This window comes from Lepus europaeus, chromosome 1 (genome assembly GCF_033115175.1).
Source record: "Lepus europaeus isolate LE1 chromosome 1, mLepTim1.pri, whole genome shotgun sequence".
In the NCBI taxonomy this organism is placed as follows: domain Eukaryota; kingdom Metazoa; phylum Chordata; class Mammalia; order Lagomorpha; family Leporidae; genus Lepus; species Lepus europaeus.
This window is the reverse complement of record NC_084827.1, coordinates 42,575,015-42,594,394: the sequence shown is the minus strand read 5'-3', so window position 1 is coordinate 42,594,394 and position 19,380 is coordinate 42,575,015. Positions and strand designations below refer to the sequence as shown.

General features: G+C 40.2%; 1 protein-coding gene across 1 annotated transcript in view; it reads left to right on the top strand.

Moving 5' to 3' along the window:
- RSBN1L (round spermatid basic protein 1 like) overlaps window positions 1–19,380 on the top strand; it is a 79,425-nt gene that overhangs the window by 39,294 nt on the left and 20,751 nt on the right. The window contains exon 3 of the mRNA XM_062195499.1: window positions 5,194–5,834. Coding sequence (XP_062051483.1) covers window positions 5,194–5,834 — 641 coding nt within the window. The remainder of the gene's footprint in view (window positions 1–5,193; window positions 5,835–19,380) is intronic.

Genomic DNA, 19,380 nt, shown 5'->3' with positions numbered 1-19,380 from the left:
GCCTAGTGGCGCCGGCACACCGGGTTCTAATCCCGGTCAGGGCGCCAGATTCTGTCCCGGTTGCCCCTCTTCCAGGCCAGCTCTCTGCTGTGGCCCAGGAGTGCAGTGGAGGATGGCCCAAGTGCTTGGGCCCTGCACCCCATGGGAGACCAGGAGAAGCACCTGGCTCCTGCCTTTGAATCAGCGCGGTGCGCTGGCCGTGGCGTCCATTGGAGGGTGAACCAACGGCAAAAGGAAGACCTTTCTCTCTGTCTCTCTCTCTCTCACTGTCCACTCTGCCTGTCAAAAAAAAAAAAAAAAAAAAAAAGAATATTGATACTTCAAATGGTCTTATATCCTTGGAATGACTTAAACTTTTCTACAAATACAGCTAATGCATATCATCTATAGAGATAGGAGATGAGTGAGCGATTACCTAAAGCTGTTAAAATCAATCTAAGTGAATGCTAATACCTTAGTTGGTTTAATGTAAAGAAAGTGCATTTTACCTGTGTACATTGGGAATTCCTAAGACTACCTCCCAGTTCCATGATTTGCTAGAACTCACAGGGACTCAACATATAGCTGTAGTTATGGAGATGACTAATTATAGTTAAAAGGTACAGAGTAAAAAGTAAGGGAAAAAAGCACATTGGGGCAATGTCCAAAGGAAACCAGGAACACGTTCCCAAGCATCCTATCCTGGTGGAGTCACACAGGATGCACCTAATTCTTCTAGTAGTGATCTTTGACAACCACACATGAAACCACACACAGGGAACCTCAGTAGAGACTCAGTACCCAGGGTTTTTCCAGACTCCCAGAAGAAAAACAAGTATTCATCATAAACCATATTGTTTGTACAAATAGTTCAGATACAGTGAACCACTCTTATCAGAGAATGATGGGAGTCCTCCTAATGTACAAGTTCCCAGATGCCAGCCAGGGCCACCCTTATAAGCACCTCTTGCTAAGGGTAACTGTATTAAATATACAAATATTATTTCTTCCCTACACTGTGTTCACTTAGTATTTAATTACAGATTAGTTTGCCATGAGAATTTTTTTTTTTTTGCCATGAGAATTTAACTTCTTGATGCTTAATAAAAGAATTTCTTACTTGATTTCCTATTAGTTTGCATTTTCAGGTTTTGACTATTACAATACTTTTTTGATTTATCCTCATGGCTAGGAAATAGAGATTGTTCTGTACATTTTATTTCAGAGTAACGTGTTCCAGTCACTGGATATTTTCTATTTTAACATTTTTAAATGTTAGACATAAACATGTAGGATATTAAAGATGAGTGTATTTTCCTGCAAATTAAATTTTATTTTGACATACCATTTAGTTTGCAATTTTACATGTGCTTTTTAGTAATGGGTCTTAGGAAAGATATTAATCACATCTATTCCTTTTAATCTTTTTTAGTTCTATATTTTTTCATTACTGTCTTTTCTCCTTGATTTATTTGGATTTTACAAAGCTACTTCAAAATTCATGAAAAGTAGAATTAAAAGATTAATTTATTTTGGTGCAAACATTTTTGAAATTCATGCATACTAGGGCTATTGAAAAATTTCAAGAAAAATGCATATTACGAGAAAACTATGCAGAGATTTTAAAACTTTTTTTCATCAAAATAAAGTTTCCTTTTAATGCCATTTTCCATAAACAGTTTTTTTTGTTTTAAAGTTTTTATTTAATGACATAAACTATTTTTTGACATACCCTCATATGAACCTCTTTTATCTTTCATTTTGGTTGGTCAACTGTTTTACTATTTTTTGTTATTAATTTGTTTCTTAAGAGATTAACCTAAATCTGATGCTTTGGTACTTTATACTTAGCAAGTATAAATTTGTTTACAGTATTCAAATATATTTTCAATATTTACAGATAGAATGTTTAAAAAAATTAGCACTTTGCTGTTTATGAGTTGCGTAGAAGTGATAATTTGTCATTAAATTTAAACTTCTTTTTCTTAATGTAATTGCTGTCAACTGAGGTAACTACTGTTGCTTCCAGGGATAGGGTTTAGTGTTATTCATATGTGGGAAAACTTGACTGAAGGGGAAACAAAGGAAGAACCTGAAAACTCAAGTAGTCTGTTAGTGAGACAAGTCTTTCATTCATAGATTCAACAGATCCATTAAGTCTTCATGTGTGGCAATGTGCTGGATGATGTAAGGGATACAATGAAGAGAAAGAAGTATCTGAATTCACATAAAGTTATTTGTTTCACTGATACAATATCCTGAAATATCTATGAAAGTGCTTTTAAAAAAAGTTCATTAACAGGGCAGTGTTATGGTGTAGTGTGTAAAGCTGCTACCGGTGATAGCAGCATTCCATATAGGCGCTGGTTCCTGGTTGCTCAACTTCCAATCCAGCTCCTTGCTAATGCCTGGGAAAGTAGCAGAGGAAGGCCCAAATGCTTAGACTGCTGCCACCCACTTGGGAGATCCAGCTGAAGCTCCTGGCTTTGGCCTGAACCAATGCTGGACATTGCATCCATCTAGGGGAGTGAACCAGTGGATTAAAGATCCCTCTCTCTGTCTCCCTCTCTAACTCTATCAAATAAAAATAAATCTTTTTTTTAAAAGTTCAGGGAAAATAGACTTGAAAGATAAATTGATTTTAAAAGATGAGTTTATTTTGTTGCAAAAAAATTGAAATATATGCAAAGATATTTCATAATAGGTGTTTATTGGGGCCGCGCTGTGGCACAGCAGGTTCAAGCCCTGCCCTGAAGCACCAGCATCCCATATGGGTATTGGTTCTAGTCCTGGCTGCCCCTTTTCTGATCCAATTCTCTGCTATGGCCTGGGAAAGCAGAAGAAGATGGCCCAAGTGCTTGGGTCCCTGCACCCATGTGGGACACCCGGAAGAAGCTCCTGTCTCCTGGCTTCGGATCGGCGCAGCTCTGGCCATTGCAGCCATCTGGGAATGAACCAGTGGTTGGAAGACCTCTCTCTCTGTCTCTACCTCTCTCTGTAACTCTGTCTTTCAAATAAATAAAATAATCCTTAAAAAAAAAAGTTTATTGTGAGCTTTTTGAAGACTTTACTTATGATATACAGGTATCCTGTGAGTGAAACAGATATTAATTAGGAAAGAATTGATTTCATTTCTAACTAGAGAGATGAGGGAAAAGCCACGTGAAGGAAATGATGCAAGAATTGTCTTTAAAGGGTGGATGAGAAAGTTCAGTGGTAAATACTGAGGAAGCCAGGGTCTTTTAGGTAGAGGAAATGCTTTTTGTCAGTAGTAAAACTGCATATATATATATATATATTTTTTAAAACATTTATTTATTTTACTTGAAAGTCAGAGTTACACAGAGAGAGGAGAGGCAGAGACAGAGAGAGAGAGAGAGAGAGAGGGAGAGGTCTTCCATCCGATGGTCTATTCCTCAATTGGCTGCAATGGCTGGAGCTGCGCTGATCCGAAGCCAGGAGCCGCCTCTGGGTCTCCCACGAGGGTGCAGGGGCCCAAGGACTTGTGCCATCTTCTACTGCTATCCCAGGCCACAGCAGAGTGCTGGATGGGAAGTGGAGCAGCTGGGTCTCAAACCTGTGCCCATATGGGACGTTGGTGCTTCAGGCTAGGGCGTTAACCCGCTGTGCCACAGCACCGGCCCCAAGCTGCATATGTCTTATAAGATATTTCAGTAGTATAGTTTGCCCTGAGCATGAGATACTTGAGGGCAGTGTGTTTGGATTTCAGATTGAAGAGATTATAGGTAGGCTTGGAGAGCCCCAGAAAGCAGTTGAACCAAGGGATAAATATGCTCAAAATAGTATATAGTAACTACAGAAAGATTAATACAGTTCCAGGATTCAGAATGTGAGACAGTCATATAGATATTACACTGAAAATTAAGGCAATGGTATCAAGGAATTCAAAAGTAATCAAGGTAATCTGAATAATTCTGTTAGATCTTGGAGAGATCAGGAAGAATGGTTTGAGAAAATATCAAAGGATTTGATATTAGCGTTCTGGGAAAACCAAGTTGGGTAGAGTGAAAACAGAACCAACAATAGGCAGCATTTAAGTGGTAAGAATGCTAAGTTAGTAAAGGAAAGACACTGTGCATAGATGACTGTTGGTGGACAAAAGAGGAGAGAAGACTATTAAGCAAGAGTTTTTGGAGCCAGTAGGTGGGGCTTATTTTTGGAAAATAAGTAGAACATCTCACTTGATGAAGCAGAAAGGAATAAAAGAGATGCAATGACTGGAAAGTTTCGATAAAGAAACAGATTGGTTAGGAGAATTTCATTCATGGCAGGTTATCTGTAAGTGAAATAACTGATGGAAACAATGCCTTCTTTCTCAAGTGTTGGCTTAATTGCTTTTTCATATCTTAGGAAACAATATTTTCTTGTGAGAATGTTTTCTTTTTTCTGATTATATAGAAATGAATATTCTATGATGGTGTTAAGTTTTATATATGCAGTTAGATTCTATAGCTGTCTAGCCTCTTGGATTAATCTGATATTCCTTGGATGTCTAAATTTTTGAGCACACAGTTCACTTGTCTTTGTTCATAGAAGATGTTTAATAATGTGTTTTTCTTTTACCTTCTTATTTATCTCTTTACTAGTATATGAGTGTCAGTTGAATTCAGGACATGAGAGATGATGGTAATTCATTTGGAACTTTGTAAGCTATAGTGGACCTAAGTAGCCCATTTTAGATGAAGAGTAATTTGCTAAGGAAGAGTTGATGGTAGAATGCTAAGGAGACATACAAGTATTTTTTTCCTTTTATGATTTAGAGATCTACTTGACACATAGATAAAATTGATAGTATATATCAACATGAAACATTTGGAAAGTATTGTTCATATTTACCTTTTTCAACTTTCCATTTCTGGATTTCTGCTTTTAAAGTGTGAAGATTATGCTAAGACATTCATTCATCCTATTACTTCAGTAAACTAAAAATTAAGTATCTGCTACCTGTCAGAATGGTAGCATGCATTAAAGGTGTAATTTTGTCCTAAACCTGTCTTGTTTGAGCATGTGTGTGCTTAGAGAAAGAGCAAATGGTTAAGTTTTGATTATCAGTACTATGTAAAATTAGCTCCAGAAGGAAACCTAATTCTGAGTAAATTTTTAGAAAGGAACTTATTTATTGCAAGAAAGTTCTTAAAGCATGGTGTTTAAGTAATTAAAATGTGGAGTTTCAAAAAGCATTTTTCCCAACAGGTGGGAAGGAGAAGCCAAAAACAAATGTAGAAGATTTACAAATTAAAAAAGTAAAGAAGAAAAAGAAAAAGAAACACAAAGAGAATGAAAAACGGAAACGTCCGAAAATGTATAGCAAGTCTATACAGACCATCTGCTCAGGACTGCTCTCTGATGTGGAAGATCCAGAAGCCAAAGGCATCCTAAGTGATAATGTAAAAGATTACATTGGAAAGAATTTGGATCCAAAGAACTATGATTCCAAAATTCCAGAGAACAGTGAGTTTCCATTTGTCTCGTTAAAGGAGCCACGAGTTCAGAATAACCTCAAAAGGTTGGACACTTTGGAGTTCAAGCGGCTCATTCACATTGAGCACCAGCCTAATGGAGGTGCATCCGTTATCCATGCCTACAGTAACGAACTCTCCCACCTGTCTCCTATGGAGATGGAGAGGTTTGCAGAAGAGTTTGTGGGTCTGGTGTTCAGTGAAAATGAAAACTCTTCTGCTTTCTATGTAATGGGGATTGTTCATGGGGCAGCTACTTACTTACCTGACTTTTTAGACTACTTTTCATTTAATTTTCCCAATTCACCAGTGAAAATGGAGATATTGGGAAAGAAAGATATAGAGACAACGACTATGTCCAATTTTCATGCTCAGGTAAGAGGTTTTTAGTTTCTTTTTTACAGTAACTTTTCATTACATGCTTTAGAAAAGTTTCTGTTCTTTGTTTCTAATTTTGCTATGTGACGTAAAAAGGTAAGAATATAATGAAACCATTATGGCATATTAAGAGTAACTTACTTTCTTGATGTAAATATCAGGCTCTACATTTCAGTTCTACTTACCTGTTTTACTTCTTAAAATGATTAAAATAAGATTGTTGTCCTTTTCTGCAAATATTTATCTAGATAGGACCTAATGAAATTGACCTTGTATTTTTCCAGTCCTTCAACAGTTTTATTCTCTGAAAATCATCTTAAATTATCTTCTTGCTTTATATTGCCTTAATAACGCTTAGTACTGGGACTAGTGTTGTGGTATGGTGAGTTAAGCTATCATCTGCAATGCTGGCATCCCATATGAATGCTAATTTGAGTCCTGACTGTTCCATTTCTGACCCAGCTCCCTGCTAATGTGCTTGGGAAAGCAGCAGAAGATGGCCCAAGTGCTTGAACCCTTGAGCCCCATGTGGGAGACCTAGATGGAATTTCAGGCTCCTGGCTTCTGCCTGGCCCATTCCCAGTGCTAGTGTCTATTTGGGGAGTACACCAGTGGATATAATTCTCTCTAACTCTGCCTTTCGAATAAGTAAAAATCTTAAAAAAAAAAAAAAAAGTGTTAGTGCTGGGTCTATCACATAAAAGGTGTTGAATAAGTATTGAGTATTTATTGTGGTACAAAGGAATTACCACTTATTGAGGAGATTTAAAAAGATGACAGTGTGTTTTTTTTTTAAAGATTTATTTATTTATTTATTTGAAAATCAGAGTTACATAGAGAAGGAGAGGCAGAGAGAGAGAGGTCTTCCATCTGCTGGTTCACTCCCCAATTGGCTGCAGCAGCCGGAGATGCACCAATCCGAAGCCAGGAGCCAGGAGCTTCTTCTGGGTCTCCCATTCGGGTGCGTAGGCCCAAGGACTTGGGCCATCTTCTACTGCTTTCCCAGGACATAGCAGAGAGCTGGATTGAAAGTGGAGCGGCCAGGACTCGAACCAGCGCCCATATGGGATGCTGGCACTGCAGGCAGCAGCTTTACCCGCAATGCCACAGCACCAGCCCTGGAATGTATTATCAATAAGATCCTTTGAGCTTTTCTTTACTTTTTCCTCTTTCTTTCTCGTCATCATATATGGGCACTGGTTTGAGTCCCAGCTTCTGATCCAGCTCCCTGGATGAACTAGCGAATGGAAGACTTCTCTCTGTCTCTCCCTCTCTTTCTATGTAACTCTGCCTTTCAATAAGTAAAATAATTTTTTTTAAAGTAGTGACTTTAAAAGAAAAGCTGTGTGTGTGTGTGTGTGTGTGTGTAGTATTCATGGGGCAGCTATGACTGTGTCCAGTTTTCATGCTCAGGTAAGAGGTTTTTAGAGAGATTCCAGAAAGTTAGCCATATAGAGCAGCTATGTCATTTTATAGAATTCTAGACTGCTTCGTAATTTGTCTGAAATTGTGCCTGAGTTTAATGGTAGAACCAGGACTGGTGTATAGTACTAGGGTACTGACTGTGCCAAGGAGTATTCTAGGCATTTTATATGTAACTAAGATAAACTCAGGGCCAACTCATTTAATCCTCACTACAATGGGATTTTGGTGATGAAGAAACAGACACAGTTATATTATATGCTAGATGCCATGTTTTAGCTAGGCCTCTTTTTATAAAATTTATTCATTTATTTAATTGAAAGGCATAGTGACAGAAAGGCAAGTGGAGAGGAGAGAAAGAAACAGAGAGATATCTTCCATCCACTGGTTCACTCCCCAAATGGCTGCAACAGCCAGGTCTGGGCCAGGCTGAAGCCAGGAGCCTGGTCTACCACATGGATGGCAGGAGCAAGTATTTCAGATCTTCTGCTGCCTTCCCAAAAGCATTAGCAGGAAGCTGGATTGAAGGAGCGCAGCCAGGACTTGAACCAGTACTCTGGTGCAGGATGCTGGTGTCACAAGCAGTGACTTCACTGCACCAAACAACAGCCCCTAGCTCTCTCTTTAAAAAAAAAAAACAAAAAAACAAACTTTTTGTTTATTTTTATTTCCTTTTATTTGAAAAGCAGAGAGAGAGACACACACACACACATACACAGACAAACATGAAACAGAAAGACATCTCCTGTTCTGCTGGTTTACTCCCCAGATTCTTGCAATAGCTAGGCCTGGGCCAGGCTGAGGGCAGGAACCTGGAATTCACTCTGGATCTCCCACATGGATGCAAGAAACCCAAGAATTTGAGCCATCATCTGCTGCCTCCCAGGAGTGTATGTTAGCAGGAAGCTGATTGGATGTAGAGTAGCCAGAACTTGATCCAGTGTACTCCAGTATGGGGTATGAATGTCCTGAGTATCAGTTTTATTGCTGTGCCACATGCCAGCCCCTGGTAGCCCCCCCCCCCCCTTTTTAAAATATATATATTTAATTATTTGAAAGGCAGAGTTACAGGGAAAAATCTGTCTGCTAGTTTAGTCTCCAAATGGCCACAGTGACTGGGGCTAGGCCAGGCCAAAGCCAGAAGCCTAGAGCTTCTTGCTAGCCTCCTTCATGGTTGCAGGGGCCCAGGAACCTGGGCCATCCTCTACTGCTTTTTCAGGCATATTAGCAGAGAGCTTGATCGGAAGTAGAGTAACTAGAATTTGAACTGGTGCCCATATGGGATGCTGGTGCTGCAGGGTGCAGCTTAATGTGCTGTGCCTCAGCACTGGCACCCCTACTAGGCCTCTTGACTCACAATTCTGGGGGTTTCTACACAGTATCGTAAACCTTCTTGCTGTTATACTGTGTACATTTATTTCAGTAACCTTAAATGTGATGATCACTTACATTTATGTATTACATTACATGTGTTTCAAATAATTTTTGAAATAATGGTAGGATGGGGCCGGTGTTGTGGCATAGCACATAAAGTCACCAGCCTGTGACATCAGCATCCTGTATCCCAGCTGCACCACTTCTGGTCTAGTTCTCTACTGATGTGCCTGGGACAGCAGCAAAAGATGGCCCAAGTGATTGGACCCCTGCCGCTCATGTGCAAGACCCAGAAGAAGCTCCTGGCTTCAGACTGGCACAGCCCTTACTGTTGTGGCCATTTGAGGAGTGAACCAGTGGATGGAAGATATCTCTCTCTTTATGTCTCTCCCTCTCTTTCTATAACTCTGCCTTTCAAATAAGTCAATAAATTTTTTTTTTAAAAAACCGTAAGGTTAGCCCTTACATTTTATTTTAATCTTAACCTATGGAATGTGTACAGCATGAAAATTATGTTTTGCTGTTAAATAAAAGGAGATTCTGCACTCATTAATTGTTCCAGTGTGGACCTAAGTTGTGGACCTCAAGTACCTAATGAGATACCCACCTTGGTTGTCACCATCGCTTTGGGCTTTGTGTATAGCATGTATTGCACAGAAGAACCTCTAGGCAAATGCATCTTTCTGTTGCCAGTTGTGGCTCTAACCCCATGTCTGTGTGATCTGCTGCCTTGATGATTTAAATACGTCAGCTTCAAGGACTGCTTTTGCTTCCTTAGACTTAGACTTAAAGGCAGGGAGCTATGTGCAAGGTTTGTACTCCTTTTACCATGGAATCCTCTGATGTTGTCATCTCCAATGAAAACCTGCCTTGAACTTCTCCTTTGATTCCTTCCCCTCCTGCCCCCAGCTGGACTGTGTAGTTGGTTGTTTAATAGCTTAAGAGACTGAAGAAATTGTTCTCTTCAGACTGGGAAGTAACCTTGGGTTTGCCCTTTTACATTGGCCTAATGAAACTAAATATGATCCAAAGGAGTGATCAGAGGGGAAAAAAGGGAGCATACTTATTTAAATAATCTTGGTTCTCTTTCTAAACCCTTGAATTTTCCTGGTACAAGCTCTGTCTCTTAACCTAAGCTGTGATATCTCTTCACAAATTGATTTTTTCTTTTTTAGTAAACTTTTCTGTGAAGTACATGTACACAGAACAGCACACACATAACACAAGTAAATAATCTGATGACTCTTCATAAAGTGAACATACTCATGATTGTAAAAAGTAGAGTATTACTAGTAGTTAGAAGACTTTCCCAAACTCTTCTTTGTTACCATTCTGCCAACTTTCCGATCTCACCATAAAAACAGGCACCCGGGTAACAACCGTCTTCACTTTGAACTTCACTGGTAAATTTTGTGTGCTCTCTGCACTTTACGTAATGGAATTGCATAGTACATGTATTGTTGTATTTCGTGTCTTTCCCTCAGTAATATATTTGTGAGATTTGTCCATAATGGGTATAGCAGTATTCATTTTCTTATTGCTTTATGATTTTTCATTGTATGAATGTGACACAGTTTATCCTGTTTACTGTGGGTGGACATTTTAGTCTCTAGTTTGGTGCTGTTATAACAGAGGTGCTATGATTATTTTTGTACTTGAATTTTGGTGACCAGTGTGTTTCTGTTGCGTACCTACCTAAGATTGGAATTTCAGGATCAGAAAGTACACAGATACTCAGCTTTGCTAAATATTGCCAGTTTTCCAAAGTTACTGTAGCCAGTTGACATTTCCACTAGTATTATTTCACATCCTGGGAACTCTAAGTAGAGTCTGTATTTTTCATTTTAGCCATTTTGGTAGCTGTGTAGTAATATCTCCCTCTGATTTAATTTGTATTTCCCTGATGGCTAAGGAGGCCAAGCAGCTTTTTATATGATTATTGTCCAGTTAAATATCTTTGTTTGTAAATTACCTACCCTTTTCCTCATTTTCTTACTTGCTTTTTTTTATATGTATTTAGATAAGAATCTGTAAGCTGAATGTACTCTAAATATTTCCTCTCACTTGATGTCTTGCTCTTTCACTTTTAGAAAAAAATTTAAAAAGACTCATTTATTTATTTGAAAGATGTATTTATTTATTTGTTATCCAGGGAGTATGACAGTAGGGTAGGAGAGAAGAATGAGAGAGGGAAAGAAAGGGGTAAGGAAGGAGGGGGCAGGGAGAGAGAGAGAGAGACAGATACTGATCTTCTGTCTGCTGCCTCACTTCCCAAATGGCCACAACAGCCAGATCTGGGCAAAGCCAAGAGCCAGGAACTCCATCCAGGTCTCTTATGTTGGATGGCAGGGATCCAAGTGCTTGGGATCGGAAGTGGAGCAGGTGGATATTGAACCAGCGCCCGTGTGGGATGTTGGCACCGCAGGCAGAGGATTAAGCTGCACCACGGCACCGGCCTCAGAAAATTTTTACATAGGATTTGAAAAACTCATTTTAGCCGGCGCCATGGCTCAATAGGCTAATCCTCCGCCTTGCGGCGCCGGCACACCGGGTTCTAGTCCCGTTCGGGGCACCGGATTCTGTCCCGGTTGCCCCTCTTTCAGGCCAGCTCTCTGCTGTGGCCAGGGTGTGCAGTGGAGGATGGCCCAAGTGCTTGGGCCCTGCACCCCATGAGAGACCAGGAGAAGCACCTGGCTCCTGCCTTCGGATCAGCACGGTGCCCGGCCGCAGCGCGCCAGCCGCGGCGGCCATTGGAGGGTGAACCAACGGCAAAGGAAGACCTTTCTCTCTGTCTCCTCTCTCACTGTCCACTCTGCCTGTCAAAAAAACAAAACAAAACAAAACAAAAAAACCCACCTCATTTTAAAGTTTATATGAAGGCCAGTGCTGCGGCTCACTAGGCTAATACTCCACCTGCAGCACCGGCACCCCGGGTCTAGTCCTGGTTGGGGCATCAGATTCTGTCCCGGTTGCTCCTCTTCCAGTCCAGCTCTCTGTTGTGGCCCGGGAGTGCAGTGGAGGATGGCCCAAGTGCTTGGGCCCTGCACCTGCATGGGAGACCAGGAGAAGCACCTGGCTCCTGGCTTCGGGTCAGCGCGGTGCACTAGCTGCAGCGTGCTGGCTGCGGCGGCCATTGGAGGGTGAACCAACAGCAAAGAAAGACCTTTCTCTCTGTCTCTGTCTCTCTCACTGTCCACTCTGCCTGTCAAAAAAAAAAAAAAAAAAAAAGAGTGAAGGGGGCCAGTGCTGTGGCGCAGCGGGTTAATGCCCTGGCCTGAAGCAGCAGCATCCCATATGGGCGCTGGTTCAAGATCCGGCTGCTCCACTTCCGATCCGGCTCTGTGCTGTGGCCTGGGAAAGCAGTGTAAGATGGCCCAAATCCGTGGGCCCCTGCACCTGCGTGGGAGACCCAGAAGAAGCTCCTGGCCCCTGGCTTCGGATCAGCGCAGCTCTGGCCATTGCGGCCATTTGGGGAGTGAACCAACGGACGGAAGACCTTTCTCTATGTCTCTCCCTCTCACTGTCTGTAACTCTACATCTCAAATAAATAAAATCTTTAAAAAAAAAAATCTTCTGAGATACTGATTTGTATTACACTGATTCTGTAGATAAGTTTTGTTAGAATTTGTGACAATCAAATTGAATCGTCCTATCTTTGATCATGATATCCTCTTGTTATTTTCTCAATATTTTCTGATTTTCAGCTTAGAAATTTTAAACATCTTCAGTTATATTTATTCCTAGGTATTCAAGGCCTTAATGTTTTTTGCCAAACTTTTTAAGAACTTGGGAGCTGTCAGCCCCTAGGATATGACATTGACACTCATCTTGAGAAATTCAAAATTATTTTGCACCCCATTTCTCTTCTAGCATCCCACTTTTTGTTATCTATAATATTTTCCATGTGCTTGTTATTTGGGATGTCTAATACTTAGGCTATCTAAAATTCAGAAAAGACTAATTTTCCATTCACTGGAATAATATAGTGAAATGGCATATTTTAGTGGTGTCAAATGGATCACTTTGCATACTGCCAGGTGAGTTTGTCTTTATCAAAAGAGTTGGTTAAGGCCGGCGCCGTGGCTCAACAGGCTAATCCTCCGCCTTGCGGCGCCGGCACACCGGGTTCTAGTCCCGGTCGGGGCACCGATCCTGTCCCGGTTGCCCCTCTTCCAGGCCAGCTCTCTGCTGTGGCCAGGGAGTGCAGTGGAGGATGGCCCAAGTGCTTGGGCCCTGCACCCCATGGGAGACCAGGAGAAGCACCTGGCTCCTGCCATCGGATCAGCGCGGTGCGCCGGCCGCAGCGCGCTACCGCGGCGGCCATTGGAGGGTGAACCAACGGCAAAGGAAGACCTTTCTCTCTGTCTCTCTCTCACTGTCCACTCTGCCTGTCAAAAAATAAAAATAAAAAAAAAATAAATTAAAAAAAAAAAAGAGTTGGTTAAGATGATAATACTAATTGAATCATTATTTTAGAGGAAGGAAGAGACAAGGTACCAATATTTTTTTCCCACAGAAACCATTTATTTAATGAGTACAAATTTCATAAATACAATTTTAGGAATATAAGGATTCTTCCCATGATAACTACCTTCTGACCCTCACTTCCACCTTACCTGCTCCTCTCCCATTTCTAGTACCATTTTCCATTAAGGGAAAAAAAAAAAAAAAAACAAATAAACAAAAAAAAACTGTTGCTCGACACTCAAGACAAGGGCCATTCAAGTCATTGCTTCTCAAAATGTCAATTTTACTTCTAGAGATTGCCTTTTAGGTGCTCTGTTCATTATCACAGATCAGGGAGAACATATGGTATTTGTCCCTTTGGGACTGGCTTATTTCACTAAGTATGATGTTTTCCATATTCATCCATTTTGCTGCAATTGACCAATTTCATTTTTTTTTTTACTACTGTGTAGTATTCCATATCATACTTATCCCATAATTTCTTTTTTTTTTTAAAAAAAGATTTACTTTATTTATTTGAAAGAGTTACAGAGAGAGGTAGAGTCAGAGAGAGAGGTCTTCTATCCACTGGTTCACGCCCCAGATGGCTGCAACTGCCAGAGCTGTGCTGATCTGAAGCCAGGAGCCAGGAGCTTCTTCCGGGTCTCCTATGCGGGTGCAGGGGCCCAAAGACTTGGAAGACGATTGGAAGAGGAGCAGCCAGGACTAGAACTAGCACCCGTTTGGGATGCCTGCACTTCAGGTCAAGGCTTTAACCCACTGTACCACCCCCCCCATAATTTCTTTATCCAGTCTTCAGTTAACAGGTATTTAGATTGATTCCTTGTCTTAGCTATTGTGAATTGAGCCGCAATAAATATGGGGGTGCAGATAACTCTTTCATATGCTGATTTCATTTCCCTTGGGTAAATTCCCATGAGTGGAATGGCTGGGCGATAAGGTAGGTCTATTTGCAGATTTCTGAGGTATCTCCAAACTGATTTCCATAGTGGTTTTACCAGTTTACTTTCCCACGAACAGTGGATTAGGGTACCTTTTTCCTCATATCCTCACCAGCATTTGTTTATAGATTTCTGTATGAAAGCCATTCTAACTGGGGTGAGGTGAAACTTTATTGTGGTTTTGATTTGCATTTCCCTGATGGCTAGTGATCCTGAGCATTTTTTCTTATGTCTGTTGGCCATTTGAATTTCCTGTTTTGAAAAAGGTCTGTTTAAGTTGTTGGACCATTTCTTAACTGGGTTGTTAGTTTTTTGTTGTTGTTGTGGAGTTTCTTGATCTCTGTAATTCTGGTTATTAATCCTTTATCAGTTGCATTGTTTGCAAATAATTTCTCTCATTCTGTCAGTTGCCTCTTCACTTTCCTGTTTCTTTTTTTTTTTTTTTTTAAGATTTCTTTTTTTACTTGAAAGAGTTACACACAGGGAGAAAGAGACAACGAGGTGGGGGGAGAAAGAGAAAAGTCTTACATCTGTTGGTTCACTCCCCAGTAGGCCACAGCAGCAGGAGATGTGCCATTCTGAAGCCAGGAGCCAGGAGCTGCTTCTGGGTCTCCTATGTGGCTGCAGGGCCATCTTGGGCCATCCTCTGCTTTCCTAGACCACAGCAGAGAGCTGGATCAGAAGTGGAGCAGCCAGGACTAGAACTGTTGCCGGTATGGGGTTCCTGCACTGCAGGTGGCAATTTACCTGCTAAGTCACCATGCTGGCCCCTCCTGAGTGTTTCTTTTGCAGTACAGAAACCTCAATTTGATGCAATCCCATTCGTCAATTTTGGCTTTGATTGTCTTTGCCTCTGGGGTCTTTTCCAAGAACTCTATGCCAATATCTTTCAGAGTTTCCCCAATGTTCTCTAATAATTTGATGGTACCAGGTCGTAGATTTAGGTCTTTAATGCATTTTGAATGGATTTTTGTGTTAGGTGTAAGGTAGAGGTCCTGCTTCATACTCCTGCATGTGGAAATCCAGTTTTCCCAGCACCATTTGTTGAAGAGACTGTCGTTGCTGCAGGGATCGGTTTTAGCTCCTTGGTCAAATATAAGTTGGTTGTGGATGCTTGGGTTGATTTCTGGGGTTTCTGTTCTGTCCCATTGGTCTATCCATCTGTTTTTGTATCAGTACCAAGCTGCTTTGATTATAATGGCCTCGTAGTATGTCTTGAAATCTGGTATTGTGGTGTCTGTAGCTTTGTTTTTGTTGTATACGAGTGCTTTAGCCATTCAAGGTCTCCTTTGTTTCCATATGAATTTCAACATCATTTTTTCTAGATCTCAGAAGAATGTCTTTGGTATTTTGATTGGTATCACATTGAATCTGTAAATTGCTTTTAGAAGAATGGACATTTTGATGATATTGATTCTTCTAATCTATGAACATGGAAGATTTCCATTTTTTTTTTTGTTTTTGTTATCTTCTTCTATTTGTTTCTTTAATGTTTTGCAGTTCTCATCGTAGAGATCTTTGATATCCTTGGTTAAATTTATTCCAAGGTATTTGATTTTTTTTTTTTTTTTTTTTGTAGCTACTGTGAATGAGATTGATCTTAGAAGTTCTTTTTCATTAGTGGCATTGTCTGTGAATACAAAGGCTGTTGGTTTTTGTGTATTGATTTAAATCCTGCTACTTTACCAAACTCTTTTATGAGTTCCAAGTCTCTTGGTGGAGTCTTTGGAATCCCCTTTATATAGAATCATGTCATCAGCAGATAGGGATAGTTTGACTTCCTCATTCCCAATTTGAATCTCTTTGTTTTCTATTTGTTGTCTAATGGCTCTGGCTAAAACTTCCAGGACTATATTGAATAGAAATGGCTAGAGCAGGCATCGTTGTCTTGTTCCAGATCTCAGTGGGAATGCTTCCAACTTTTCCCCATTCAATAGGACACTGGCCATGGGTTTGTAATTAGTTGCATATATGTTTATAATAGTCACATCTTCCTGTTCAATTGATCCCTTAATCATTACATAGTGTCTTTGTCTCTTTTTAATGGTTTTTGTGTTAAAGTCTATTTTGTCTGTTTTTAGGATGACTACATCAGCTCTTTTGGTTTCTGTTAGCATGGAGTATCTTCTTCCCATCCTTTCACTTTCAGTCTGTGCGCATCTTTGTTGGTGAGGTGTGTCGTAGGCAGCAAATAGGTGGGTTTTTTTTAATCCATTCAGCCAGTCTGTGTCTTTTAACTGCAGAGTTAAGGCTATTTACATTCAAGGTGACTGGTGATAAGCATCGACTTTGCCCTGCCATTTTTCTATAAATATTCCTATTTTTACTTTGGATTTCCTTTGTACTTTTACTGAGAGCTTTCCTTCCTTAACTTTCTTTTGTAGTGATGACCATGTGTCTGTGTTACTGTGTGCAGCACATCCTTAAGCATCTTCTGCAGGGCTGGACTGGTGGTGAAAAATTCTTTCAGTTTCTGTTTGTCATGGAAGGTCTTTATTTCACCTTAGTTCATATATGAGAGCTTTGCAGTGTATTGTATTCTGGGTTGACATTTTTTTTCTCTTAGTTCTTGGACTATATCTCGCCATTCTCTCCTAGCCTGTAGGGTTTCTGATGAGAAGTACGCTGTTAGTCTAAATGGAGATCCTCTGAAAGTAATCAGGTGTTTCTCTTGTCACATTTAGAATCTTTTCTTTATATTTTACTGTGGAGAGTTTGAATACAATGTGTTGTGGTGAAGATCTTTTCTGGTCATGTCTATTAGGAGTTCTGTGTGCTTCCTTTACTTGGATGCCCCTTTCTTTTTCCAAATTGGGGAAATTTTCTGTTATTTCACTGAAAAGGCCTCTTTCATGCTTCAGGAACTCCTAGAACCTGTATATTGGGTCGTTTGATAGTATCTTGTAGATTCCCAAGTGTTCTTCAGTTTTCTAATTTCTTCTTCTTGTGTGTGGTCTGACTGTATAATTTCCTGTGCTTTGTCTTCTAAGTTAGATATTCTTTCTTCTGCCTTAGTGATTCTGTTGTTAAGGCTCTCCACTGTATTTTTTATTTGTTCTATTGAATTCTTCATTTCCATGATTTCATTTTGATTTCTCTTTAAGATCTCAATTTCATGGAAGAAATTTTCTTTTATGTTATGTATGGATTTCATTAGTTCATATGTTTGCCTCTGATTACTTCTAAGTAATCCTGTGATTTTTTTTTTTTTTAATTCCATTTCTGGCATTTCTTCAATCTCATCATCTTCACAATCTAGTTTTGAGGTGTTGTGTTCTTTTGGGGGTGTCACATTGTCTTGTTCTTATTTCTTGGATTAGTGTGTTTGTTATTCGGCATCTGTGGGGATGCGCGTTGGTTTTCTTCTTTGATTTTTCACTGTGGCAGCTTTTATCTTTGGACTATGTCTGATTGGATTAGTGGAGTGTCTGCTTTCAGTGAATACCTAGAGTCATGTGGTGTGAGTGACCAGGGAGATCTGTTTAGTGCTCCAGAGTGAAGGACTTCTCTGAGGTGACATGTTTGGTATGTGAAATTTTTATTTTCATCAGAGGGGAGATTTCTTCTTGTCTCTTGGCATACTCAGCTCTTCTCCTCAAAGGAGACCAGTGCCTGGGTGTTCCCCCAGTGAGTGTATTATTTGTCCGCTCTGCCACAAGGACCACATGAGGGATCTGTGCAGTCCTCAGCATAAGTTCAGATTCCCCAGCAATGTCTCAGCAGGTAACCTGGGAGCCCTGATTGTTTGGAGGCTCCCACAGTGACTGCTCAGTGTCCCAGCCACACTCTGAATCCTCCCATGCAGCCTCAGTGATTTCGAGTCCTGGCACACAGCCTCCCACCATCACAGACACCCAGCCTCCTGCCTGTTCTCCTCACCAGACTCAGGAGTGTCTGCCTGGTTGGTTGCTGGGCACGGGCACTGAGGTAGCAGTATTAAAATAGAGTTTCACCATAACAACCATAACAAAAGCAAGTTGTAGGCAATGAACTCAAATGAATGTTCTAGGGGTTGCTCAGGAGTAAAGCTTGCTGTCGTGATGACTTCTCATTCACTACCAAGTTCAGTGGGTTAAGTTTAGTAAAACCTGCTCTAGTCATGACATGGTAATGCTTCTGTGGAGCAGAAGGAAGCAGAACAGTAGAAAAAAAATTCATATTGTAAAATTTTTAAATTAAGAACTGTCCTTTTTACCTTTTCTATGCTGAAAAATCCTTGATCCAGATAAAAAAATTAAGTCCAATAAAGAAGTATTCAAAAAAATATAGAAACATGAGAAGAGAAAGTAGAATGAAGTTGGTACAGAAGAATGGTGAGAATCCACCCTTTATTCTTCTTATGTAATCTTAGTTAGGAAAATACATTTAGCATCATTAAAGAAATTAATAATGGTAATAGGGATCTTTGTAATTAATTAGCATTGTTCTTTAATGAGTAAAATTACATATATAATGTTGTTGAAATATGTATTTTGTTTTCCTGTATTTTAATATTAAAAACTGTAGAAAAAGTGAAGCTTATAATGTAAATAATCCATTAAATTTGAATTTTCAAGACAGGTCCTCATATGTTAAATTTTAAATCAGACCCAAAGAGTGACTGCCACCAGCTCGGCTGCTGTGTGTTTTGTGCTGTAATAATTCACAGTGATGATGTGAACAGCATCCCCTAGATTGGGCAGCTTCATGGGCCAGGCTACCAATGACGTGTGGAACCCCACACCAAGTCTGTGTTGAGTTTGCATCCCAGTGATACTGGATTCCCTTCCCTGCCCGTCTCATTTCCATTTCCATTTCCCTTCTATAAAACCAGAGCAACCAAAACAATTTGTCCTAAGTTCTGTGGAAATGAAAAGATGACAAATTGTGTGGCTGATTCTGTGATCTTTACAGTGATAATATTAATCACATTAGTATTACTTTCTGTCCTAGATGGTAGGGATGTAGAAAGGCAAGTAAAAGAGGAGTTTCATCTGTCAGGAAATGAATGAGATTTCTTTATTGTCACTTCATATTTAAACAGTGTGCACTCTTAATCCTAAGAATAGTGAGAGATTATGAAAATCAGAACAGTTGTTTTATTGTTCCTTCAATTCCAAACTCTTATTTTTTAAAAAAGATTTAATTATTTATTTGAAAGAATTACAGAGAGAGGAGAGACAGAGATTTTCTATCTGCTGGTTCACTCCTCAAATGGCCACAAGCCCTGGGCAAGGTCAGGAGCTTCATCTGGGTCTCCTATTTGGGTGCCAGGGCCCAAGTAGTTGGTCTGTTTTCTGCTGATTTCCCAGGCACATTAGCAGGAAGCAGATTCGGAAGTGGAGCATCCAGGACTCAAA